Below are 24,638 nucleotides of genomic sequence, written 5' to 3'. Positions count from 1 at the left end.
ACTGGCGTCTCGAAATTTTGCTCTTTCAACATCAACATCGGAGTTGTCCCAAGATGATGTGCTTCCAGGGTGATTTCTCCTAGGTCCAGTATTCTCTCACATGCATTTTTGTACGAGTCAGTATTTCGAAGAATGGATGAGGGACATGGTGGGCAAAGACTGGGAATCGGAAGGAATACACTCCTAGTGTGCACAGTCATGAATCGTGTGTCATGCTTTACAGGCAGAGAAAAAAAAATGTCCAAACGAGATTCAATCCGTGCTCAAGTCCTGTGTTTGCTGATCTCCAGCATCATGTTCCAGATAAGCCCCATTCCACCTTCCTGGATCTGTGAAGGCAAAGGAGGCAATGATGATAATTCAACGTGCTTACATTGTATCCGGTTTACTTTTCTCCTTCTGTGCTTCTCCTACAATTTACTGGGAACCCATCTTGGAGCTCGCTTCTCCACAAAAGCTCTGACCCCTTCGCGAATGTTTTCTCCCTCGTTCAGCCTCTTTGAGTAGATCTCGACGACGTTCTGGGTGGCGTGTTCGGCACTTCCGTCTTCCCAGCCCTGGATGACCCCAGCCCGGCTAATGATGACACTGTCGGGGCTATTGCCGCATATCTCTTCAGCATACTCTAGCGCCTTCTTCACGACAGGCCTGTCCAAGATGCCGGCGTCGACGGGGGCATCCTCAGTCACGGCATTGACCAAACCCCATTCCCTGGCCTCGGGCGCGGACACGGTGCGTCCTGTCAAGGCCATCTCCATGGCCCTAGGCCGTCCGATGGTACGCACGATTCTAGGCAATGCGCCCGCGGTGGCGACGACGCCCCTCTTGACCTCGGGCAGGGCGAACAGGGCCGATTTGGCAGCGACGACGAGGTCCATGTTCGCCACCATCTCCATGCCGCCACCGAACGCAAGGCCGTTGACGGCGCCGATGACGGGCTTCTTGCCCGCTCTGCGACTGATGGCACCGAAGCCACTGCTAGGCACAACACGCTGGCCAGATTCTCCGCGCTCCCTGCGCGCATTGGCCTCGTTCCACTCCTTCAAATCGGCGCCCGCGCAGAACGCCCGCCCCATGCCCGTCACCACGCAGCAGCGCAGCGACGCCTCGTCGTCGTACCACTCCAACAGTGCGTGCAAGGCCCAGTGCGTCGACGTCGAGAGGCAGTTGAGCCCGCGCGGGTTGTTGAGCACGAGAACCAGCACCGCCGGGTGGGGGAAGAGGAGAATTGTGTTGGGCGTCGGCGGAGGCGGGCGTGTCAGGCTCGGCGGGTAGGACGACGACATTTTGATTTTTTGGGGGGGGGTGGGAGGGGGGAGGTGGTTTGGTCTCGATGGTGTTTGGTTGAGGTGGGAAAGTCGCTCGTAGGGGTCCTGGTGAGGGACTCGTAGAATACCTAGGTCCGTCTTGATTGATTGATATTATAGTCCAGGATGACTGCTTGCTCGCCTGCTGTGCTCTGCTTTGGCTGCTCGTCTCCTCGTCTGCGCGCCTTCAACCGCAGTCGATGTCGGTGGTCAATGGACATTTGACATAATCCTAGTTCCTCAGTAGCCGAGGTATATACATCGGGGGACGGACAGGACGGAGGACTCGGTACGGAGTATGGGGGGAAACTACTAATCCGTTTGTGTACCTCCAAAAGAAAGGTGGACACCGCGAGTATGTGGGTTAGTATGCATGGTGGATGACTTATTCCAGCTTCCGTCTACCTATCCGTGGTGACTATGTATATAGGAACATATATAGGTATATTGCCTAGGTGGCGGGCAGGTCCGTGTAGGGGTCAAGTTTGGACTGGCAAGGGGAATATTTTCTCAACTTCATTCATCGTGGTAAAGGAATGTGAACCGTTGCTTCATTACCCAGTACCTAGTTCTCTTCCCGATGCGTGCCCGAATCCTCACATCTTGTAGCTGCAGAATCACCGTGTCTCTCTTATCTCTGTTTGCCTAACCTCCCCGGTTCTAGGAGTCTTTACCCCTGACAGCCTCCGACGTTTTTGAACCCCAAGACAGCAAGTCGCCCTAGATCATATCCCCCAGCGCTCTCCTCTTCTCCTGCATCATCTTGAAAGCCTCTCCCGCCCACAGTCCTTCTTCGTCATCCTTGAGATCCACGGCGCCTTCCGGGGCCGGGAAGATCGCAACAGCCCGTCCATGCAAGCCCTCATCGACTGCAAATCGGCCGGCCACATCAACCACGGTCTCAGTGTCCACAAAGGTAAATCCCTTGCCTGGTTCCATCCCGGCCGCGGAAAATGTAGCCAGCGCGTTTTCGACCATTGGAGTGCGCATAAAGTAAGGTGCTAGACAATTTGTGCGAATGTTGAGCCGGGGAGTCTCGTGGCGCAGGCCACGGAAAAGGCCACGGACGCCGACTGGAGAGCGGATAGACGTCAATATTGGCACAAAATCTGGGTCTCGTCTTGGGGCCAGTGCCTGTGTTGGGTGTCTTTTCACCCCCAAGGAGCAGGAAACGAGGGATTGCCGCCACGATCAATAACGACATGGGAAGTAAGAAACAGATGAGGCTAGAAAAGGACGACACCCACACTTGGAAGCGTGATAATCTGCGAAGCTCCCGACGTCTGTATAAGCGACTGTCGAACTCACAAAGATGAGTGACTTGGAGGGCTTCTCGTCTTGCGCGGGTCTGGCGGACCCATTCGATTCCATCTTCATATACCACAAGGCCAGATACGCACAATTGTACACTCCCAGAAGGTTGACGTCCAGAGCCGGATGGCGTAGCTCAGGCGGACTGATATGTTTCTCGTTTTGCGAATCGAGCACCTTGTCGACCAGACTTCCGGGCTCACCGAGGACGCCTGCAATCAATGCTGTCACATCGATTGACGTGTTTGGCGATGTCCGAAGCGCGTGTTCAAAAGCTCCCGTAGAGCTGGAATGGTCGGTTATATCGCAGCGAACGAATGTTGCAGAGAGGCCTTTCGCCTCGAGATCCTTGACCACGCGGGTGCCACCTTCGACGTCGAGATCGGCGATGGTAATGTGCGCGCCTTCATGGGCGAAGCGTTTGACGATGGCAAGCCCCAATCCTGAAGCACCGCCTGCGGAAATCATCAACAGGAGAACAGGCCAAAGTCAATGGCACCGCGTCAAGGAGCTCAAGTAGAACGTCTTTGCAGGTCATTCTATCGAGCAGATCCAAGAACCTACCTACAACCATAACGGATCGGCCATAAAGAGCAGAGAGGTCCGGTTGATTCGACATGGGGAGTCAATATATTCTGAGAACAGACACAATATTAAGAGACTTCGTGGTTCTGCTTTCTTCAGCAAGGGGTGTGACAATCTATAACGATCTGGAGAGGGGTTGAGGGGCTATGTGTAACCCGCGAAGCTTGTTGATGCTAGATACCAGACTCTGGGACGTAGCTCCCAGGTCAATTTGTTGAACAATTTCATTGAGCTGAACTGGGTTATCTTTGAATTGCCCGTCCGTCCTTCGGAACATATGGGGACGATGCCAATGGCCACTTGTTAGCCTGTCTTTGCTCGAGTTATGTCAACTGAAGAAGCATGCTGTAAGGAGGACGGACATCTGCTTCGCTTGAGGGCGGTGCCTATCGCTCTTCACACTCGTCAAAGCTGGATGACATTGGACAGTGCCACCATCTCTGCGACGGCGCAGCAGAATGACCAGCAACGGCCTTTTTGTGCCTGTTTCAAGATGCCTCGCCATATGACCAAGATTCCGCCTTTTCCATTCGAAGACCTTGGCCATCATTCTGATGTCTGTGTGTCCGCGTTTCTTGACGTTCGAGAGAATCGGCAGCATCTCGTGCGCTTGAGGGCTATCATATTGACTCGCCCACAGTCTCAGACCTAGCTGTTGTGAATATTCCGCTTGCAGCTTTTGGCCTTTTGCCTCCCTTCAAGCCCGCATCATACGGTGATGACCAACTTTTCACCTTTACTCTGTCGGAGACAAATCGAGGGCGAGTCGAACTGTCGGAGGGAGGACATAATTCGCAACAGGGGGTCTGGGAGGGTCCCTTGTGAGGCGCTGGTGGACCTGCAACTGAGGGTGGCTACATAACAAGTTTGAGCTGGTGCAGGCAGGCGTGGCAGAAGAGTTTCTCTGCGGATGTGGGCTTTGTTGGGCATTCGGACGAACCATGACACAGCTCCTGAGCCCTTGACCAGGTTACGGTTCACGATCTGCGATCCACGATCTCGATCCCTCGATCAGCATGCGCAAGTTGGCTCGGAGCTTGCCGACTTCACCTCCCTCAACTCTCAGCCTTGTGGTTGTCCTGGGAGGCTAGGACCAGATCACACGGAGCTCGCAATATTTGCCAATGGCTGTTGCGCGTGGCCGACTAGATTGAAAGGACACATGTCCTCTGCTATGTGATAGTTGGTATGGCAAAGAAGAACCTCGCTTTTCGTCGTGTCTCATACAAAGGTGATAGGGAACGGCAAGTCCGTGGATTCCCAACAACCAACCAGCCAGCGCCAACGCTAATACTCATTTCCTATCAAGCCGAATCAACCCCTCGACCTCAGGGAATGTGTCGAGAATACTTTCGCCAACGCTCCAATTCTGGTAGTTTGTGACATGTTGGACGAATTCTTGAGAGAGGCGGCGGCGGCGGCGTTGATCGTCCCAAACTACCGCTGTGTCAATACCGCGAACCCAATTGACGCTTAGCGGGGCTGCAGGCAAAGCTGTCATCCAGTCCCGCAGATTTTTGATTAGAGCCTCCCGCAACGGTGGCAGTGGTAAGAAGTCAAGCGCAATGTGATGCGGTACCAAGTATTGGATTGGTCGCGGTCTGAGAATGGCCGGAATGGCAGCATAGGATTGTGCTGTGGGGACAAGCATCCAGCGCATGACTGTGGTATATGCTAAAATCTGCGCCAGCCGGACATACACGTCCCAATCGTGGAAGCTTCGCCATACCTGGAGGTTATTGCCGTCAGTTTTCGAGGGGAGTGGGATTTTTTTTTGTTTTGTTTTTGGCTGACTAGAAGGGCGTAGCTCTTACCTCGCAAGCCCAGCTGCAGACTGTAAATTCATCCTCCCGAGTCCGGTCACGGAAAAACAGATCCACATCAATCACATCCGAACCAAGGACACTAGACGGTGAGACGCCATATGAGAGCAGGGCCTGAGCGTTGTCCATAAATCCAGTAATGATGTCGCTGAGCGGGGTCTTTTCCTTCATAATCAGCGTTTGGATGCCGTAAAGCGGGGAGCCGTGACTGTGAGAAGCACCGCGAGTATTGGGCCCTTCGGCACTCGTTGTTGATGGACTGGTGCCCTGAGCGGCATGTTGAGCCACTAGCTGATATGAAGAATGTGTTTGTTGTGCCCTCTCTTCAACCTGATTGACTGCTGCAGCTTCAGTAGGATGAGCTGAGTGAGTCCCTGGAGCGCATAACGTGAAATGCCACCCCCGCCGATTTTGTTGCAGGTCGCCAATATTGCTTTGCCATCTCGAAGATGATGTCGTCGTGTTTGGAGGCGTCGCTCCACAGGCGTGGTGAGCTCTGCCACTGCGGAAGTCCGTTCCTTGGGCGTTTTGTTCATCTGCCACGGAATGCCCTGGATGCTCGTGAGCGCTTTCCGACGGACTGAGTGTGTCGGTAGATGCGGGAGAAGGTTGATTGCACGTAGGACATATCCTGCCATTAGGGCGACTGTTTGGCGGGTTTTCATCCTTCCCGTCGCCATGGCTTGGAGGCGTGCTGATCTCATAAGCGGCTTCTTGGCCATATGTGTCTCTGTCTAGACAGACAACATCCGAATCGTCCTTTTCAGACTCTTCGGTCGACGATGTAGCGAGCAACTGCAGTTGGAAGTCAGATTGCAATCCATCAACTCCGCCAGAAGCGGCAGGTTCGCCTTCGTCGAGTTGCTGGAGACAGTCCTGAATGGTTGCAAAGATGTCGTGGGTCGGGTCGACCTCGCGGATACATTTGATAACGGCCTCAACCTGTGCGGTCGAGCGGAATCGGACCACTTGGAACAGTGCCGTGAGAAGCCGGTTCTGCACAGCCAACGCTTCACGGTCTTCACGATGGCCCGCCCGTCGACCATCGAGCGAAGGGTCGAAGGTACACTGGACTCCGGCCTGCAGGCATAGTTTGCACGGCGCAGGGAGGCCGCTACACTGTATTTCCGGGGTGCTTCAGTCTCACCCTCCGCATAGGGTATAAGCAGGGCAGTGCAAGGCAGGGCAGGGCAAAAGTTCTCACCGACCTTGGACCTGCGCCGTTTGCAGGATTCGCATGCTGTGCCCACCCGGGTGATTTTATTGCGTGCCAGCCTCTCAGCGCGGCCAGACCTGCTTGAGCCGGCCGAGAGGTTGGTATTGTTGCTGCCGCTGCTGCTGGGAAGCAATGATTGCAGTTGTCTTCGATCCATCAAGCACGCTTCGAACTTTGCAGGACTTGGGTAGGGCGAGAGGGACGACCCAGGGGAGAGTGTGGAAATTTAATCCTGCGTGCCACCCACCCACCCCACCACTGTTGCCCAATGCTGCCCATTGTTTCGCGCCCAAATTCCCCGCCCTGGATGGCATCCGAAAGCTACAGTTTGGCCCAGTTGCGAGTCACAAGCAATATGACCAGGCACGCTGTCGGAAAAATGAACCGTCGGACACGGGCCTGCAGACGATGATCAAGGGCATCTGTCCGTAGCCGAGAGTGACACTGAGAGTCCTTCCAGTGCTTCCATTGCATGGCGGGTCCAGGGTCGGACTCGCATTCGGTTCAGCCCATCGCCCATCGCCCATCGCCGTGCAGATCTCGACGGTGAACAGACCGGCTCCCCAAAGCACTGTGCATCGAGCCAATCAACGATGCCGTTGAGGTGCATTCTCTGCAATTCCGCCTCTCGACAATTGGCTGTACATAACGAGGACGTATCTGAGCTTCTCATTGGGCTGATCAAAGAATCCCAGAAGACCCTAAGGGGTGGCAAAGTGGGTGTCGGCATGTGCCCTTGAAGACCAGGCGACAAGGTTACCAAGCCCACAATGAACCCGGTAGCTTTGTTCTGCCCTGGTTGGAAGTGCAAAATTCAACTCAATCTAGACGTGTCGATCTACTCGTCAACCCACGGTCCTACATCTTCAGCCAGATGGGACGCTGTTGATTACAAGCAGTGGCAATGGCATGGCGCTTGGTGACAATGCAGAAGAGGTATTGTTAGAATGCAGACTGACTGAACACCAGACTCAGCCTACGTCGAGGCAATGCTCCCTCAGAGCTAATGACCCCCCTACTTCCGGTGCGCCTCAAAAACAATATGATTCAAGCAACCTTATAAAGGGGCGAACCGAGTCGAAGCAGCTGCTTATTTCTGATCCCAGGCGCTACTACAGGAAGAGGTTCAACTGAAAGGTCGTATCTGAGGTTGAAGGGGTCCACAACGCTCAGGTTATCAAAACATTCATGGCGCTGTTCGTTCGAAGTCTATCTGAGAAGTGTGCTTTTCAGAACTCTGCAAAATACCTGGTGGCTCGTACCTTCCCGTCTCCATGGAGGCCGCCGACACCTCTCGCATCTCTCATGACAATTGCATCTGTCGCAAGCCGACGGATGTGAAGCTCACTTCTTCTCATTCTGGACGATCTTGACCTTCTCCAAGATCTTGGTGTAGAGAGGGTGGCTCGGCTCGAGGCCAGTGAGCTTGGTGGTTGCTTCCTCGGGGCTCAGGGTGCTCATGATCTGTGCCAACTCCTTACTCTCCTCGTCACCTTCCACGTTCTGGAATCGAAGAGCCATCTCCACACCGCGGACCAGAGCCGTCACATCGTAGCCACGTTCTGCCAATTGAACGGCGGGACCGATGAAGCGCTCTTTGCGACCAAGTTTTCGGAGGGGGGCGCGCCCAACGCGGACCGGGACATCCTCGAGGTGCGGGTTGGAGATACGAGAGATGATGGTGTCGACATATTCCTGTTGCTCCTCTGGAGTGATGCCATGTTTGCCGCTGATGAGGTGCGCAGTCTCCTCCAGAGCCTCATGAACCTCTTGTCGGATCTCGGGATCTGCCATGGCTTCGTGGATGGTCTTGATGCCCTTGTAGTAGGCAAAATATGCGGCAGTGGCGTGGCTGGTGTTCACCGTGAAGAGCTTGCGCTCGATATATGGCTCGAGGTCATCGACCCAGTGGATGCCCTTGACTTTGGGATGGCCCGACTTGAACCCAGTGGTCTCAACACACCACTCGTAGAAGCTCTCAATGACGACGTCGAGATTGGCATGTGCAGGCTGAGTTGGGACAATTCTGTCAATTGCAGAATTGCCAAACTCAGCCTTGGAGGGGAGATCTTTGAGAACCTCGGGCTTCATGTTCTTCTCGTCGGTGATGAGAGCCTTGAGGGCATCGGTGGCATTGATCATGTTCTCGCAGGCAATGACGGCAAGAGGCTTGGACTTTGTGCGTGCAGTGATGCCATCAGCGATTGGCTTGGCGATGAACTTGAGGATGTTGGGACCGACGGCACAAGTGACAATGTCGGCGTCAGCGATGCACTGGACGACCTCGTCCATGTTGTATTTTGAGTTGATCGCACGGTAATTTGTAATGACCTTGCTCTTCTCCCCTTCTTCGCCAACCTCTGTGATTTTGTACGACTTGGAGGCATTGATTCGGTTGATGAGGTCGTCGACGACATCGACAAAGATGACTTCATACCCAGTCTCATGGAGCAGCTCCGCGATGAACCCACGGCCGATGTTACCACCGCCGAAGTGGACGGCTGTGCCAACCATGTTGGAATAAAGGTTATGAGAATGCGTGAGAAGGTTGGTCAGAGGTGGTATGGGAAGGTTGCTGCCCAAAAGTCAGTGCGTGTCGCGTCCAAAACCGGCACGGCAATAGCGACACCACTCCGCAGTGCTGTACGTACGTGTCTTTGTTTGAGAAGCAGCTGCTCTGGAAGCTCAAAGCAAGTCAAGGTAGGACAGCAAGAGGCAGAAGGGAGGAAGGTGAAAATGCTTGCGAGAAGGAAATAAAAGTCGGAGAAGTGAGAGGAGATATATGTATGGGTTTTTGGGAAGCGGTCAACAAGGAATTGGATCGAGTGGGATGGCAGAGGTGAGGCAGAGAGGCAAAGAGGTTAGCAACTGGAGCTCACCAAGTGAAAGCTTCGTGCCCCGCGTGCCAGTGCGTCACCGGGACGCCAAATAGCGACGGGAGGACGACTTCTAATTGGCCCCGGGCGGCCACTGGTGCGAAACTATAGTGTGTATCGACCACGGGCGCCGATTTGGTGCCCATGGGGGTGTCAATAGGTACCTACTTAAGTAGGGTATTCCGTTACCCGTACCTAGGGCGCTGGTGGGCTAGTGGGCTAGTGGGCTTTGATGGTGTCGATTTGGGGGTGCACTGTTTTGACCCTTGGACTTTTCATGATATCGCATCATTACGTCATGTTCGCTACTATCAAACTTGACAGAGAAGAAAGAAAGTGTGGTAACTCTGTGCAACATTCTGAATAGCGCTGCAACCCAATCTTTACCTAGCTATTATCTATCCAGTCTGGTGCTGGTGGCTCTGACGCCACTGGGGAGGAGAAAGCAAAAATATACAAGTCGTGCCATCGTTGGCTTACCCTCATCTAGATCCTCAAAGTCGTAATGTATGAATGCATCAGGCCATGTCAATCTCAGTACCCGTCCTTTTCGCCATATCGTTTGGGTCTCCGTCGTCCCACGCAGCATTGAACAATAGACACAAACGAAGCCAGCAGCATGAGTGCCGTGGCTGCCCATGTTATTCCAAGGAATTTCCCACCTCTGGTTGCAGCTATGCCAATTTCATCGGTGTATTTGTTGATTCTGTTGGTTGCGATGACCGCCACGGCCGTTGCTACAGCCGAGGCGACGCCCAGCGTAAGGAACGCAAGCTACCGAATCATGATTAGTACAAATCGACAGTGGCGACGGAAACAGGAGCGCTTACCACATCCACCAACCAGTTGAAGAACGCTGAAAGTCGTCCGTTGGTAAATATCCCAGCAGCAGCGGTGAACATGGCAACCCCGGACAAGACTATCCCGATAATATAGAAGATGACCATGATGCGGCTGACGACTTTGATAGTGTGTTCTGCATCTGTGATGTCGCTTGGCCAGTGGATATCACCCAAGGTGATTCCGGCAGGCAAATGCTGCTGGACAATTTCGGTCGGCTGAAAGTGGAAGCCCAAGGTCGACTTCGAGCATTCTGTCACGTTTTGTCTTGCATTTTGCGCAGTCGAGTTGGGTGAATAGGTGCCCTGGCAATAGTCTGTGGCATGGACATTGAAGAAGTCAGGCAAGCCGAGAAGCGTGGCAATATCAGTGGCTGCATCGCCGATCACGTTGTTGATATCCTGCTGAATGGTGCTGCTCAGACCTGAGAGCAAGCCGCTGTCGCCACTTGAGGTGTCGAAAAGATTCCCATGACCGAGTCGCGAGATATTGAGCTTTGTTCCAGTCAACATATGATGTACCTATAAACCGTGGCAGAAGATGTGCTTACTGTCAATATATCGGTATCTTGCAGGAACGTCCTTCTATCGCCAGCAAGCAGACAGAGGATGGAAAGGATGAAAGCTGTAATGGCACATGCCAACGTGAGGAGCGAAGACAACCGCATTTTGGAAATGGCCTTCTGGTAGACCTGTAATGAAGAACGAATGGATTTTCTAGGAAATGAACGACGTTTGAAGCCCAGGAGCAGAAATACAAATACCGCGTGCAGGTTTAATGTTGCGAATGATCGAGTTGAGCAGATGACGTTCCATGGCGGTGGGCCCTATTAAATGTCGTTTGTTCTGAGCCTCAAACTGGGACGTACCTTGTTTGTAGGGCTTGCGTCAAAAGCAGACCATTACAGCAGAGTTTTGGATGTGATGCCGAGTGTGGTCAGAATCTGGCTGGGTGGTGAGAAAAACAAGGCATCTGTGTCTCGCTGGAGCCTTCGATTCCACAATAATGGCTGATGGCTGGTGTTGGCCATGGGTCTCTGAGCCAAAGAAAGGCACGGCTAGGGCCTGGTGGCCTCTAGAGTGGCCCCTAGAGTGGATCGGGCAACCCCAACCCCAGCCACCAACGCTTGCCCAGGGCGTTTGTTTGGGCATTTGGGCATTTTAGGCATCACGGGCGCCAGTCAGGCCCTTAAGGGTCCCTACCTAAGGCTGCGATGCGGGGCCCAGTGAGTCTCCGATTGGCGCCTCAGCCACACCGAGATCGTCGCCCAAAACATTCCACCAACGTCATGCCTTGTCGGGCCACGACGAACGTCTCTTTGAAACAGCGTCCTATCGCTTTTTTTCTTCTTCAGTGGCAAGGCAATGCGTAATCTGGGACACTCCTCATCTCGTAGCGACACCGACCGGGCTACCTGCTCTGGGAAGTTGTATGTGGTTCTCTCAGAAAGCAGCAGGCTGAAGGTTGAGTTGCCCATGCTGCTTGGTCACCTCTGCCCTCACTCTGCTGCCAAAAGTAACTGGCTCGCTGGTTCGCTGGTTCGCTGGGTCTCCGCTCCGTCTTACAAAAAGCGCAAGGGTGCGACCTAAACAAATCTTACGCGTCCTCTTCTAGATCTTCTCCGGAGAAAATACCAAACCCGCTACAGTCACGTGGACTCAAGAAGTGTTGCCGCTACACCCTACAAGTACATTGGCTTGAGGTTCACCGGTGAAACGCGTGTCGCATCGCATCGCCAAGTGCCATCCCGACCTGTTTGTGGTATGTCTCTTGCAAGTTGCTCTTCCAATCGGTTCAGGAAAAGCACCTTTCTCCCTGCCGGCGGAAGCTGTCCGGTACGCAACAGGGGAGTGGAACCGATTTCGAGACATGAATACGAGGCTGATTCAGGGACCAAGGTCGAAGACGTAGGCGTACCCGATCTGAAAACCTGACAGAGGGCACGGGTCCTCATTGGCAGATATCCCCATGGCCGACCTTCGCCTTCCGAAAACAATTCAGGTGTTCAGCGGCTGGCAGCTTGCAGCGGAGCCTTTTCATTCGGACATCCCAGACCCCGGCCGCAAATCCTGAGTCTCTTGTCGCAATTCTTTGATCGCGGCCTTGAGGTCAATTAGCACTCGCCTCATTGTGAATCGGTCCAAGTTCTGCACTCACGGCTAAGGCCTCGGGGTTCACCCCATTCTCAATAAGAGATACACAAAGCGATAGTTGTGTTCGATCGAGTTGTGTATTCTGCCTCCCCTGTCAGAGAGCGGTGCACACGAGAATCATCATCACTTACGAGGAGAATTGATATCTCTTCGAGAATATCAACAACTTCCCGAGCCTTTTCCCGCTTGTCGGTGGTGGCAGGCATGCTGCCTACTGCACAGGGAATGACAAGAAACTGAAGATCGGATCTGATAGCTGAGCAATTCGAAGTCTTGATGCGAGGGGTGAAGAATCGGGGGGCGTGTTTGAAGCGCGCTGAGAATATTCCGCAAAGTCAGTCAGGAAACACGCTGCTTTAGTGAGCGTAGCGTTCTCTGGAGCACCGAGAACCGAGTTATCAACAGCACGACCCAAAGCACCTCAAACTTCAGGACTCAAACTTGACTTCTCTTTAGTAACTTGCCTTAGTTTGATGTGTGCGTCTGATTCATATGGTCGTTGCAGCCGTCATTGCCATTCTATGCTGCGGTAATAACTGAGACATCTGCCTCAGCATGCCCTGCGGGGGCGCAATGGGACATCACGATTCCTCTTGTCCAACTCCCATTTTCCACAACCTCCGGCGACTGCCTCGCCCTACTGCCCCACGCATTCTACATGAGATGAGGAGTCTGGAAGGCAAGGTGTTTGCGTCCCATGAAGTATTCCATTTTGACGAGAAAGTCCTCAAGCAGCGCAATATGGAAGTGATTGTCGGACTCTCTGATCGAGCAGGATGTTCGACCGTTGTCGCATACGCCGTTGTTGTGAAATGGAACCATCGACTTCTTTTGCACAAGATTTGCGTGTCACCAGCTGCAAGAGGTCATGGAATAGGTAGCTTGTTGGTGCAGAAAGTCATCGAGGACTCGAAATGCTGGTCTTGTCGCGCAATTGAGCTTTGGGTCGACGAAGCAAACCATATCGCTAGAGGTCTGTACTCTAAGTATGGTTTTGTTGTGCAAGACACTGTCAACGACTACTACTCACCTGGCAGGAATGGGCTCAAAATGGTCCAAATGTTGCAGTCTTGAGGTGGGAGTTCCCCTGGCTGTAAGGTTATCACATTCTCGCCCAGAGCTATCCCTTGCAGACATTATCCATTTTCGAAGGCCGACCAACCCTTTGGGAACACCATAAAATGCTCGCAACCGCGTTTCTCGCGCAACGCGCGCGTCTGCAATTGGGACCGAGATTCTCTTCTCTGCAGATGCTCTTTGACGGCAGCCAGCAACGCCTCGAGTTCTCCCATAGCAAAGAGTTCCGCACTCCCAGTTTATCACATGAATGTATCTCACGGCAATCAGCAGGCCTTTGTTGGCATGCTCGCTCGCTGTAGCCCTCGATCTCGTCGCGGCCATACCAGAGCTCGCTTTTCCGCTTAATTCTCAAATCCCGCCCGTTGCATACGTGGCGCAGCCCTACAGTTTTGCATTTTCCGCCAACACTTTTACCTCGAGAGCTCCGCAGATCTCCTACACGTTCACACAAGGTCCAAAGTGGCTTGACCTTGACAGTGCTTCTCGCCAGTTCTCAGGAGTCCCTACCGGAAGCGACCTGGGCACCACAACTTTGCAACTGGTTGCTTCAGATTCGACAGGACAGTCGTCAACGAGCGTTACATTTATTGTGCTTGAGTCTCCCACATTGAAGCTTAATGCACCCCTTTTGCCTCAACTAGAGAAAAGCGGCATCGTCTCTCCGCCGAACTCATTACTTGTCCATCCGCAGCAGCCATTTCATCTTGCCTTCGAAAAAGATACCTTTAGCGGCGCTACATTTGGTACAAGATACTATGCAGTCTCGGTGGACAGCAGCCCCCTGCCCCCGTGGGTGGAGTTTGACGAATCCCAGCTCGCGTTCTCGGGCACAACCCCTGCGTTGGTGTCCTCTCTGGCTGGACCCGAGACGTACGGCCTAAGACTCGTTGCTTCGAACGTACCTGGATTTGCGGAATTGAGCATTGGCTTTCAAATTGTCATTAGCCGTAGGCTGCTGGCATTTTCAACTGCTTTTCAACATATCCGCATTTCCACTGGTGTACGATTTGAATCTGTGCCGCTGCGGCCCTTGATCACACTCGATGGGGACCCTGTCAGGGACGATCAGATTGTCAGTATAGACGCGAATGTTCCAGCATGGGTCGAGTTGGACAGAAAACAAGTGTCTCTGCGCGGTATCCCTGATGCTTCTGTCAGCGCTACTATCACCATCAGCGTCACAGATATCTATGATAATGTTGCCAATGCGACCATCTTTCTCGAAAGTACTGGAGCTTCAAGTGTATCTCTCGGGACCATAGGCGTCGTGAACCTTACAGCCGGCGAATACTTCTCATACACTTTGATCGCCCCCACCTTCTCTCCTTCGATTCACGACATGCCTGTTTTAGGCAACGCATCTGTCTGGCTTGACTTTGACGCTCAAACCTGGACTCTGTCAGGGCTAGTGCCCTCAGATCTATCTCCCCAGACACTAAATATTACCATCACATTTGTAAACACAACAACTAATGCTACGGGAGATGTGATTCTACATGTACTTCAGAAAGCCTTCGTTACTGCAACAACACCAACGCATACCACGCAGACATCAAATGTTCCGGGAGCTAGCGACACAAGCAAAGGGTCTGAAGCAGCAATGAGGTCTTTGAATGGGAACGCAGCGAACAGACGTGTGCTGCACATCGTACTCGCCGTTGTCTTTTCTCTTGTTGGAGCCTTGCTTGCAGCACTTGTGATTCTATGTTGGCTCAGGAGGAGACGTAAGAAAAATGAGACTGGTGAGACTTCTTTTGAAGGAAGGCCCGCGCTTGTCAATGGTCACTCACATGAGCCACCGAACCAACTGCCACTAGCTATGGCAACGTCTAACCATCTCGCCAGTGCCCAGGGTACCGCCGCTCCTGGGCCGCTGAGAATGGTTCATGCATGGTCAAACGATTCCTTGCAGAACTCTAGGCAGAGATTATCGGGCACAGGGCGTCTAGATCCTCTTTCGCAACATCGCACTTCACAAGTGCTCCCCCCGAATCGAGTTCCGGTTGCCCACCCTGAAGCTGCCGAGGAATTTGACAGGGCGGTGGATTCAGCATTTGAAGCTTCGCCTGTCAACGCGAGGCTGTCGCCCCCTAGACTTCCAGCCATACCGAGCCGATTCTCGGCAACAGATCTTGAGAGTCAGCAGAGGAATTCGCCAAACAGTCCCCGCCTAAATGTGGTGTCATGCGTGGTCGGCTTGCCGGACAGGAGCAGCGGCGCTGGGCATGGGGCCGGTATCCTTATCCCTCCTGATATCGATCAGACGTCTTGGCGGAATACTTGGGCATCTAACTTCTTGAGTGAGCGCAGGAGGACTACATTGGTGTTGGACTCATTCCCTGCGCCTCCCGTGGAGGGATCGGCCTCGGCTAGAACTGGGTCTAAGAGTAAGAAATCGGTTCCCGTACTCCGAATTGTTCCAGAAGATAGCAGTCAACCTCTATCCTTTGAGGAGCTGCGTCAGAAGTGGCATACGGAACGTGCACGGGCTAAACTAGAAGGGTCTGCAAGGTTTTCAAATGCAGGCTCGGCGCGGATGATGGCCTCACCGAGAACTATGTTGTGTTCTAGAAACGCGGCAGCGTCTGCGAACCAAGATCCGCCAACATCAACATCAAGGGCGAAAGAGTCCAAAATCGTGGACATCCAAGCATCTCGCGAGCATTCACGGTCAAGGTGGTCTGGCGTTGGGCTGGGGGCTCCAGGAACCGCAAGAGGAGGCAGTCTGTTACACTCTTACACGGGGCATTCACCAACGTTGAGGACGAAGCCCAGCATCGCGAGCAGCGGGCAGTTTGAATCAGTCGCTTCCTCAGATGGCCACTTGGAGGACGAGAATACGCCTGTCGAAGAAACAGCAGCGGAGCCCAGACAGTGGCAGGCGGACAACAACTCGCAATCTTCACCACGGATACCATTCAACATCCTTTCACATTCACGAGAAAATGTAAGGAACAACGATTCCGATGCCGATGCGAGGCATCGAGCGTCGCTGGCTGACGGCCGCAAACATATAAGTGTTGAAGAAGGCGGACTGAAGAGGACCCAGGGCAGCCGAAGAGGGAGCTTTCGGTTTATATGATTGCAGACGGGTTCGAGTAACGGTACCTCGTATGTTGGAGCAAATCTGAATACAGAGGAGTCTGCAGTGACCAAAGAGTACCAAATAAGGCTCCGAGTGGACGGGCAAGACGGGCAGGACAGCTCGGATACGCTGTTGTGCGGAGAATGGAATAGTTAGAGACAGAGCTTGGCCTTCCCCCCCCCCCCCCCGAAAAGGCACAGGCGGCCTTCTCGCTTTCTTACTAATAGGGTAGGCAAGCAGGCAAGTAGGCAGGCCAGGTGTGAGCGGGCTTTTTTGAATGTATCGTCATTTACTGCTCACTGGCACCACCATTACTGGCCCCGTTGGCGCCGAACTGGGTGACAGCCCGAGCATCATTCCTGCACTCCCTGCGAACTCGCCTGCCCACCTTTTCAGATTCGGATTATCATTTTCTGTTTGATTGACATTCTCTACCTCCTGCACGCGACACCCTGATCCCCAGCAATACGAGAGCGCCTTGACCTGTGTTACGGCCTGTGTCGTCTTTCGGTGCCTCCCGCAGGCGGTGCATATTTCCCTCAGGTTGCAGAGCCTGCGCCTCTTCCCGTCCTAGTCCTCGTCTGCTGGCTTTTGACCTACCACACCCGCCGCCAGCTTATGACACCGCGTGCGAGGAGTACATGAGCACCCTCACCTCCAATTCCAATTGCAAGTTGAAGAACTACCAGCATGGGTCAGACTCTGTCAGAGCCCGTTGTCGAAAAGGTGTGCTCAGATAATGCCTCTTCCCCTCAATGCTGCTCGAAGAGAAATCCTTGCGCCTGCGCGTGATCCTGGGCCAGAAGACCGCCAAACCTGCGGATTGTTTGCTCATCTTTTTCAGTCGTTGCAGTCCTGACCATGGTAGCTAACGTGACTGCTTGACAGACGTCCGATAGCGGCGCCGATGACTGTGTTTACTATGGCCTCTCGGCAATGCAAGGATGGCGTATAAGTATGGAAGATGCACATGCCGCCGTCCTCGACCTACAGCCCGACGAAAGCGGCAAATCCAGACAGCCATCGGCACCAGATAAACGGTTATCGTATTTTGGTGTCTACGACGGGCATGGTGGGGAAAAAGTCGCGCAGTTCGCAGGAGAGAATATCCACAAGATTGTCGCAAAACAAGACTCGTTCGTCAAAGGAGATATTGAACAAGCCTTGAAGGATGGCTTCCTCGCTACCGATCGTGCAATCCTAAATGGTATGGGCGGCATCCACGAGAACATCATGCTTGCTGGTACTAAAGGATTGTCCAGATGCCCGTTACGAAGATGAGGTGTCCGGATGTACCGCGTCCGTTGGCATCATATCAAAAGACAAGATATGGGTGGTGCGTACGGCATGTTCCCATGAGCTTGTGCCTTTCACTCACACTACTAGGCGAATGCTGGAGACTCTCGCACGGTACTCGGCGTCAAAGGGAGGGCGAAGCCGCTGTCCTTCGACCACAAACCCCAGAACGAAGGTAGGCCATTCGGCTGTATCGCCGCTTCCACAAGCTAACCAGAGTCAGGCGAGAAAGCCCGTATAAGTGCAGCCGGAGGCTTTGTGGACTTTGGTCGAGTCAACGGCAATCTCGCTTTGTCACGTGCCATTGGCGACTTTGAGTTCAAGAAAAGCGCCGACCTTTCTCCCGAGCAGCAGATTGTCACAGCCTTTCCCGACGTGATTACGCACGAAATCTCGTCTGACGACGAGTTTTTAGTGATTGCGTGCGATGGTATGCCTCCTTGTGGCCCCCCTCCAACCCCCCCGGTGTTTCACATGACTTATGACGAGACAGGTATATGGGACTGCCAATCTTCGCAAGCGGTGATCGAGTTTGTGCGGAGAGGTGTTGCGGCCAAGCAAGAATTACATCGCATTTGTGAGAACATGATGGACAATTGCCTCGCGTCCAACAGTGAGACCGGAGGCGTAGGCTGTGACAACATGACGATGATTGTGATCGGTCTGTTGAACGGCAAGAGCAAAGAAGAGTGGTATGAGATGATCTCTAAACGAGTGGCAGACGGCGATGGACCATGTGCGCCACCCGAGTACGGCAAGTCCAGCCTTGATTTCCATGAGGCCAAGTCTTGTCTAACGACCGGCAGCTGAATTCCGCGGACCGGGCGTCCGACATCAGTTTGATCATGACAGCCCAGACGAGTACGAGCTTGACTTGGACCATCGGCAAAGAGCGTTTGGAGGCCGGAGTGGCAGGATTATTTTGCTCGGGGATGGGACAGAGGTCCTGACAGATTCAGACGACACGGATATGTTCGATCAAAGCGATGAAGACAAAGATGCGGCGAACCAGGTCAAGAAGGGCACTCCAGACACAACAGATATCGAGTCTGCGCGAAGTGAACGAGAAGGGACCCCGGCTCCACAATCAGCTGGCGATGGATCGAAAGCGTCGAGTCACCATGATGCGTCGCACATCAAAGACACCGAGATCAGAGGAACAGCGGATGATACGACCCAGAAGACGGCTGCCTGAGCGCGGAGTATGAGCGAATCCAGACAGGCAGATCTAGTTTCTTCGCGACACAAGATCCCCCCCTGCTGTCAGCGCATTGACGAAGAGTTCCTAGCATGCATGATACTGGTTTTAGACCTACATGGAAGAGCGTGCACATGGACTGACTTCCTTGATGCGGTCATGTTTTCCCATTGCCGCGCGACGAGGCAGTGAGCAGGACGGTAGATCGATGTCACTTCCTCCGGTACCTCTTATCTATATGCATCGCGTGGGAGAGGGCATATGTCGAGTTTCTTTTGAGCGCCGCATCGCAACCACCAGTTGTCCATCAGAGATTATACGATTCCTAGAGAGGATGTGCACGTGTCTGCGTGCGCGTGTGTATCTCAATCCGGCCCGGCGGCAGCGACTGGCTGGGGGAGCTTTGCCATACACTTCCCCTCTACCAAGTAATCTCCCGACTCTGGATGACGTGGCGAAACAAGCAGGTTGTGCTGTATTTGTAGTATAGAATATCTCGTACCCAGGGCAGCGGATGACGTTTGACCAGCGGATTGGCCTTGGTGCACTCCTGTTTCGACCGCCCTGACTTGGCGGATGTGTGAGGGACCAAAAGGACACAAAGACGAGCCACATGCCTGCGTTCCTCCCTTTCTGGCACCTCTGACGGCATTGCCAACAACAGGGTTTTTGGGCCGCGAGACTCTTGCATTTTCCAAGTTGTCGGGGAGAGGGACGCCGTTACCATATGGAGCCCAGTACGGAGCTCCTGTAGAAGGATTCCTTGGACAAGTAGGGCTTTTATTTGGTGGTCAAATCTTACGCTGAGCAGACCTGACTATCACGCAACTCCAACTCGCTTCATTCTCTCGCTTCTCACAATCCCCGAAATTTGTTTCTGTCTGTGGATCTTGGCACGGTTTGCTGGAAACTCCGTCTCTTCGTCTCCCTCCCAAGGCACAGTCTCCTGACACTGCCCTTCCTGGCGTGGGACTACCTAGACCGACTTGAACATCGCCTGGAGTTCTCAACATCCTCCCAACATGTCGTCGCCATCGTCTACGGCTTCCGCAAAGCGAAAAAGGATGGTCGCCCTGACCGACCTCCAACAGCCATCGTCACGCGACGCTTCAGGCGAAGAATTGGCCGATTCTCCCTCGCACAACCTGCGAAACCGAAAGCATGCGTCCAGCAATTCCATCGACGGCGCCGTGCCACCTAGCAAGCGAGCCCGTACGCGGTCCAACGCCAAACCTGTCGAGCCCAATGGAGCGCCTGAAAAAGATCTGGTCAATAAGGAAGACCCCGGCGAGCCTTCAAGCACTACTGTGGATAGTGAAGAGGTCGAGGAAACGGCAAGGAAAAGGCAAAGGACCGTTGCAAGTGCCGTGAGAAAAGCAATTGTCAACGAGGACCGGGGCACAATGGAGGACGTGCCAAAAGCCGGCTTGAGAGACCCCTTTGGTTACACGACCAATCCGCCACCGGTGGGTAGGCCGGTGAGGGTCTATGCCGACGGAGTGTTTGATCTGTTCCACCTTGGGTAAGCCACCGCGCACAACTCTACCGACGTGAGGGTGCTAATCTCCTGCAAAGCCACATGCGCCAGCTTGAACAGGCGAAGACCGCATTCCCCGACACCTACCTAATAGTCGGAGTTACGGGGGACGCGGAGACACACAAGCGTAAAGGTCTGACCGTGCTCACAGGTGCAGAAAGAGCAGAGACACTTCGCCATTGCAGATGGGTCGACGAGGTCATTCCCAACTGCCCTTGGATTGTGACACCAGAGTTCCTGAAAAAGCACAAGATCGACTATGTCGCCCACGACGACGAACCCTATGGCGCCGACGAAGGGGATGACATTTATGCACCTATCAAAAAGGAGGGCAAGTTCCTCGTCACGCAGAGAACCGAGGGAGTCTCGACAACTGGAATCATTACGAAGATTGTCCGAGACTATGAAAAGTATATCGTTCGCCAACTCAAGAGAGGAACCAGCCGCCAGGAGCTGAACATCAGCTGGCTCAAGAAAAATGAACTCGATCTCAAGAGACACATGCAAGAGTTGAGGGATAGTGTGAAGTCAAACTGGGTTACCGCCGGAGGAGAGATCTCACGGGACCTGCGATCGTTCTGGATGAACGCCAACTCGAGACCCGCGAGTCCAGCTCCGTTTAACAGACAAATGAGTGACGGAGCTCTCAAAAGTCCCATCAGCGGCGGCATGACTACCGTCGAACAGTTGAAGCAGTTGGAGACGATCAACCCAGAGAAGAGAAATGACTCTCCTGGCAGGCTCAGTAGGAGCGAGGACTTTGCCGCGGGCTATAGCTTGGGCTTGATCGGCGGTGTGAAATCATGGGTAAGCATGGGAAACTTGATATGGACATATCAATATGGTTCCGGCGCTGACATGGGCAATCTTGCAACAGATGATGCGAGGCAAACGAGCTTTGCGCGACAGCCAGCCACCTAGCCCGGAAGGAAGCGAGGATGATGAAGCCAGAAGCCCCATCAGCAATGACGGAGAGACTGACACGATCGGGCTGAAGACGCCTCCCTTGGGCTCGATTCGGGGTAGAAAGGGCAAGAATGCTAAGAGCGACATTGAAGGATTCAAGCGAGAAGCTATGGACGTGATGCATTGACTGGAGTCACCGACGAGACCACTTTGGCAGTTCAAGATCCTTGTGGATTGTCGCACTCTGTCCGCTTTCCCTTCGACGATGATTAATTTATACGCAACACTTAATTTGTGCGGTTGGCGGGGAGGCTTGTCAGAGCAGGGCATGCAGAAAACAACTGCCGGTAATGGCTTCATTCGTTACAAGGGTAAGCACATCCGTGTGTAGGTGGGCATGGACGTGAGTAGGAAAACACCACGAAAAGTACATGTCTGTTTTCGAGAAATACACATAGCGTCGTTGACTTATGGCGGAGGATGGGCATAGGGAATGGTGATCAAGACTTCATTAAGCGGTGATTCCCGTACTTGCTTGTCTGATGTGACCTAGTCGGTCTGTCGGTTGGTCGGTCTTGAATTCTAACCAGCATTGTCTATTGAGGGAGATAGCCTCAAGTTGCATTGTACAGACTCGACTCGGCCATGGCAATCCAGGAGCAGCTGGGAAAACTCAGCCCTCGGAATGGGGCGCTTTTCTTTTCTTGTCTTTCTTCTTTTCGTTCAACGATGCTCAATTCCACTTTGCCCCCGCCCCCCTGGCGCACATTTTGCAAGCTCCTTTTGCACCCTTCGTCTTCCTCCGCAAGGATGGGCGACAGTATGTTTGAATTTTGTTCACGAGCACTCTCGCGTCCTTTCCGTGATGGTCTCTGCTGAGCATGGGCGTATATCTCTCGCCTCCCCTATCTCCCACCAGACCAGGCCAGCCTTGCCATCTGTCTCTCACGCTGGTGTTTTCGAAGCTTGGCCACCACACCAACACGAACCGCCCTATCATCCATGCATCCGTTTATGATCGTGGCTTCTCCTTCTTCTCCTTCCACAGGGCACTCAGGCCCACGCCGGAGACCTTGACGACCTTGAACCGCACACCGGGGATATCGCCCTTGGCTTTTCCCTTGCGACCGAACCCGGCCAGGAGGACCTCGTCGTTCTCGTCCACGAAGTTGAGACAGCCATCGTTGGGCACTGTGGGGAACAGCAAGGACGGCATTCGTCAGCAAAAGAGCTTTCCAAGTTTCCTGATCAAGTCTTTTTGGGGAGAATGTTGATCGTTTGTTGGCGGAACACATACCGAAAGCGGTCACCTTCTTCCCGTTCTTGATCAACTGCACCCTGACACATTTCCGAATGGCCGAGTTGGGCTGCTTGGCCTCGACTCCGACTTTTTCCAACACGATGCCTTTGGCGTGGGAGGATCCACCGAAGGGAGAGGACTTGTAGGCAGTGCCGAGAAGGCGCTTCTTGTAGTGCAGATCGGCCCAGCGACCCTCTTTGCGGGCGGCGACGAGTTTGCGCGCGGCGTTGAGACCGCGGGGTTTGCCTCTGTTTGTCATTTCTAGAGAGTGAAACAGAGAATGGTTAGCTGATAGGGCTTCTTCTTTCAAGGTGCGCTTTGTGTGAATGGGAGTGAAATTGAGCCTTGAGGTTCGGCGGATAAGCGTATTGCAGATATGTCTTTTGTTGTATCGTGATATCTCTTGAGTGATGGGAGAGACTGCGAGAATGGTACGTACTGGCTACTGTGACAAGCAGATGATTGGTAAAACTCTAGGATTGACGGTGTTGAGGTCGTGAGATCAAGCAACGGCGATATTGACGAGGCCCCAGAATTCGAGAAAGTTTGGTGCGCTTCGCCAAGAGTGAAAAGCGGTGAGAGGAGGCAGAAACAAAATATCTCTACGGTGGAGCGCAACTGCGTTTGCGCGCACATCTCTCGTCCAGTCCGATCCAATGGGTCTCCATTTATTCCCCCGCCTCGACCTCAGCCTCGTAATAATCCAAGTGCTTCATCGGCCGCTCAATCTTATATACGAGGCTCGACCGATCTCTCAATGACAACCGAAACATAGCCCTATCACCAGTGGCGGGAGCGCGGCTCTCTGGCAAATCCCCCCCCTTCAGAAGCCATGGCATCGTCTTCGGCGAGAAAAGTGCCGCAACTAGAAGTCCCGGTCGCAACGCCCAGTGCTGAACGACCCAAGCTCAACACCACCACTACTCGAACGACGGCCCACCGTCTCCCTCCTCCAGCCCTCTTCCAGGGTCCTCCGTCCAAAAATGCGTCGCATATCTCCCTCGCCATCCCGACAGATCGCCCTGCCGCCGAAGCTGAAGGTGGAGCTCAACATGGACAGCGAAAGGTCATCCGCCCGTCTCGCGTTCCTCTTGCCTCATCATTCTCTGGCACTTCTCCATCTCAGCTGCGCCACCCTGCCGCGGGGACAGTCGCGGACGACCAGCGTGCTGAACAGCTCTGGGCGGAAATGCAAAAGACCCTTGCGGACGTAGAGATCTCGGCTATGAACACATCCCACGTATTTGGGTCATCTCATTTACGAGCACTGGAAGAGCTACGGACTGCACAACTGTCCCTGGCGCAGACATGGGCGAAGATTGAAGCGGATGAGTCGTTGGATCATGACTTTGACATCGTCTCGCAGAAGGAGTCAAACTTAGGCGCGGCATTAGAGACCAAGACTTCCACAACCCCGTCCACTCAACAGCGACCGAAAGGTGCAGGCCCTGGTACCAGCACCACGACCTCGCCTGCCACAGCCAAGGATGGAGGGTCTCCAGACGGGAAGCCAAGCGCGTTCACGAATGACAAGAACCTCGAAGAAGAAACTGAACGGGACATTCAACTGGCAAGGAAGCGACGCGAGGCGAATGATCGGTACTTCTCGCAGGTCAATAAGGGCGTGCTGGATGTTGTGAGCAAACTGGACGAAGTCGCTGGCGCTATGAGACGAGTAGAGAGGGAGAGCAGAGAGATTTGGGATGAGTCGAGCGACGATTCAGACGATGCCAATGAGACGGGAGGTAGTGATACGGAAGAAGGAGAGGCGACGGATCGGACGGGAATGACGGATAGTCCTGTGCCGATGAGGAAGGATGCTTGAATTCTCTCTATTTGACTGTAGTTTGGACCAAAACGAAGGTCCAAATTCTGTCCAAAAGCGTCCCTTCCCCTCAAAGGCTTCCACTGCTCTCGGTTGAAATGGACAGGGGACATGCCTTCTCTCCTCTGAGGATCCTGGGCGGCAACCCTGGTATCAATACTCTCATGAAAGGCAACGAAGATGCCAACGAGGAACGCGAAGCAATCAAGCAATCAAGCAATCAAGCAATCAAGCAATCAAGCAATCAAGCAATCAAGCAATCAAGCAATCAAGCAATCAAGCAATCAAGCAATCAAGCAA

At 53.5% G+C, this 24,638-nt stretch overlaps 12 protein-coding genes across 12 annotated transcripts; 5 read left to right on the top strand and 7 right to left on the bottom strand.

Annotated features, from left to right (window-relative positions):
- Nucleotides 1-410: 410 nt before the first annotated feature.
- On the bottom strand, nt 411-1,286 carry A1O5_04738 (enoyl-CoA hydratase; the record flags this gene model as incomplete). The annotated part of the gene is made up of 1 exon (XM_007745342.1): nt 411-1,286. One exon carries the CDS (start codon nt 1,284-1,286, stop codon nt 411-413), a length of 876 nt encoding a protein of 291 aa, XP_007743532.1.
- A 741-nt stretch (nt 1,287-2,027) lies between these two features.
- On the bottom strand, nt 2,028-3,086 carry A1O5_04737 (uncharacterized protein; the record flags this gene model as incomplete). The annotated part of the gene is made up of 2 exons (XM_007745341.1): nt 2,028-2,380; nt 2,555-3,086. 2 exons carry the CDS (start codon nt 3,084-3,086, stop codon nt 2,028-2,030), a joined length of 885 nt encoding a protein of 294 aa, XP_007743531.1.
- Nucleotides 3,087-4,497: 1,411 nt separating this feature from the next.
- On the bottom strand, nt 4,498-6,399 carry A1O5_04736 (uncharacterized protein; the record flags this gene model as incomplete). The annotated part of the gene is made up of 3 exons (XM_007745340.1): nt 4,498-4,932; nt 5,018-6,106; nt 6,277-6,399. 3 exons carry the CDS (start codon nt 6,397-6,399, stop codon nt 4,498-4,500), a joined length of 1,647 nt encoding a protein of 548 aa, XP_007743530.1.
- Nucleotides 6,400-7,586: 1,187 nt separating this feature from the next.
- A1O5_04735 (mannitol-1-phosphate 5-dehydrogenase) lies at nt 7,587-8,756 on the bottom strand (the record flags this gene model as incomplete). The annotated part of the gene is made up of 1 exon (XM_007745339.1): nt 7,587-8,756. The coding sequence occupies one exon, from the start codon at nt 8,754-8,756 to the stop codon at nt 7,587-7,589; it is 1,170 nt and encodes a 389-aa protein (XP_007743529.1).
- An 896-nt stretch (nt 8,757-9,652) lies between these two features.
- On the bottom strand, nt 9,653-10,625 carry A1O5_04734 (uncharacterized protein; the record flags this gene model as incomplete). Its single annotated transcript, XM_007745338.1, has 3 exons — nt 9,653-9,892; nt 9,949-10,452; nt 10,509-10,625. 3 exons carry the CDS (start codon nt 10,623-10,625, stop codon nt 9,653-9,655), a joined length of 861 nt encoding a protein of 286 aa, XP_007743528.1.
- Nucleotides 10,626-11,994: 1,369 nt separating this feature from the next.
- Nucleotides 11,995-12,317, bottom strand: A1O5_04733 (mitotic-spindle organizing protein 1; the record flags this gene model as incomplete). Its single annotated transcript, XM_007745337.1, has 3 exons — nt 11,995-12,060; nt 12,116-12,193; nt 12,243-12,317. The coding sequence occupies 3 exons, from the start codon at nt 12,315-12,317 to the stop codon at nt 11,995-11,997; spliced, it is 219 nt and encodes a 72-aa protein (XP_007743527.1).
- Nucleotides 12,318-12,666: 349 nt separating this feature from the next.
- Nucleotides 12,667-13,185, top strand: A1O5_04732 (uncharacterized protein; the record flags this gene model as incomplete). The annotated part of the gene is made up of 1 exon (XM_007745336.1): nt 12,667-13,185. The coding sequence occupies one exon, from the start codon at nt 12,667-12,669 to the stop codon at nt 13,183-13,185; it is 519 nt and encodes a 172-aa protein (XP_007743526.1).
- A 253-nt stretch (nt 13,186-13,438) lies between these two features.
- On the top strand, nt 13,439-16,273 carry A1O5_04731 (uncharacterized protein; the record flags this gene model as incomplete). Its single annotated transcript, XM_007745335.1, has 1 exon — nt 13,439-16,273. The coding sequence occupies one exon, from the start codon at nt 13,439-13,441 to the stop codon at nt 16,271-16,273; it is 2,835 nt and encodes a 944-aa protein (XP_007743525.1).
- Nucleotides 16,274-17,233: 960 nt separating this feature from the next.
- On the top strand, nt 17,234-18,767 carry A1O5_04730 (protein phosphatase; the record flags this gene model as incomplete). Its single annotated transcript, XM_007745334.1, has 6 exons — nt 17,234-17,483; nt 17,539-17,612; nt 17,663-17,747; nt 17,796-18,002; nt 18,066-18,308; nt 18,379-18,767. 6 exons carry the CDS (start codon nt 17,234-17,236, stop codon nt 18,765-18,767), a joined length of 1,248 nt encoding a protein of 415 aa, XP_007743524.1.
- A 1,025-nt stretch (nt 18,768-19,792) lies between these two features.
- Nucleotides 19,793-21,400, top strand: A1O5_04729 (choline-phosphate cytidylyltransferase; the record flags this gene model as incomplete). The annotated part of the gene is made up of 3 exons (XM_007745333.1): nt 19,793-20,292; nt 20,346-21,114; nt 21,185-21,400. 3 exons carry the CDS (start codon nt 19,793-19,795, stop codon nt 21,398-21,400), a joined length of 1,485 nt encoding a protein of 494 aa, XP_007743523.1.
- Nucleotides 21,401-22,225: 825 nt separating this feature from the next.
- A1O5_04728 (40S ribosomal protein S23) lies at nt 22,226-22,772 on the bottom strand (the record flags this gene model as incomplete). The annotated part of the gene is made up of 2 exons (XM_007745332.1): nt 22,226-22,404; nt 22,511-22,772. The coding sequence occupies 2 exons, from the start codon at nt 22,770-22,772 to the stop codon at nt 22,226-22,228; spliced, it is 441 nt and encodes a 146-aa protein (XP_007743522.1).
- Nucleotides 22,773-23,345: 573 nt separating this feature from the next.
- On the top strand, nt 23,346-24,338 carry A1O5_04727 (uncharacterized protein; the record flags this gene model as incomplete). Its single annotated transcript, XM_007745331.1, has 1 exon — nt 23,346-24,338. One exon carries the CDS (start codon nt 23,346-23,348, stop codon nt 24,336-24,338), a length of 993 nt encoding a protein of 330 aa, XP_007743521.1.
- Nucleotides 24,339-24,638: the final 300 nt, after the last annotated feature.

This window comes from Cladophialophora psammophila, assembly GCF_000585535.1.
Source record: "Cladophialophora psammophila CBS 110553 chromosome Unknown aczJe-supercont1.6, whole genome shotgun sequence".
NCBI lineage: Eukaryota > Fungi > Ascomycota > Eurotiomycetes > Chaetothyriales > Herpotrichiellaceae > Cladophialophora > Cladophialophora psammophila.
Note: the sequence above shows the minus strand (reverse complement) of the source record. Positions and strands in the feature narration are given on the sequence as shown.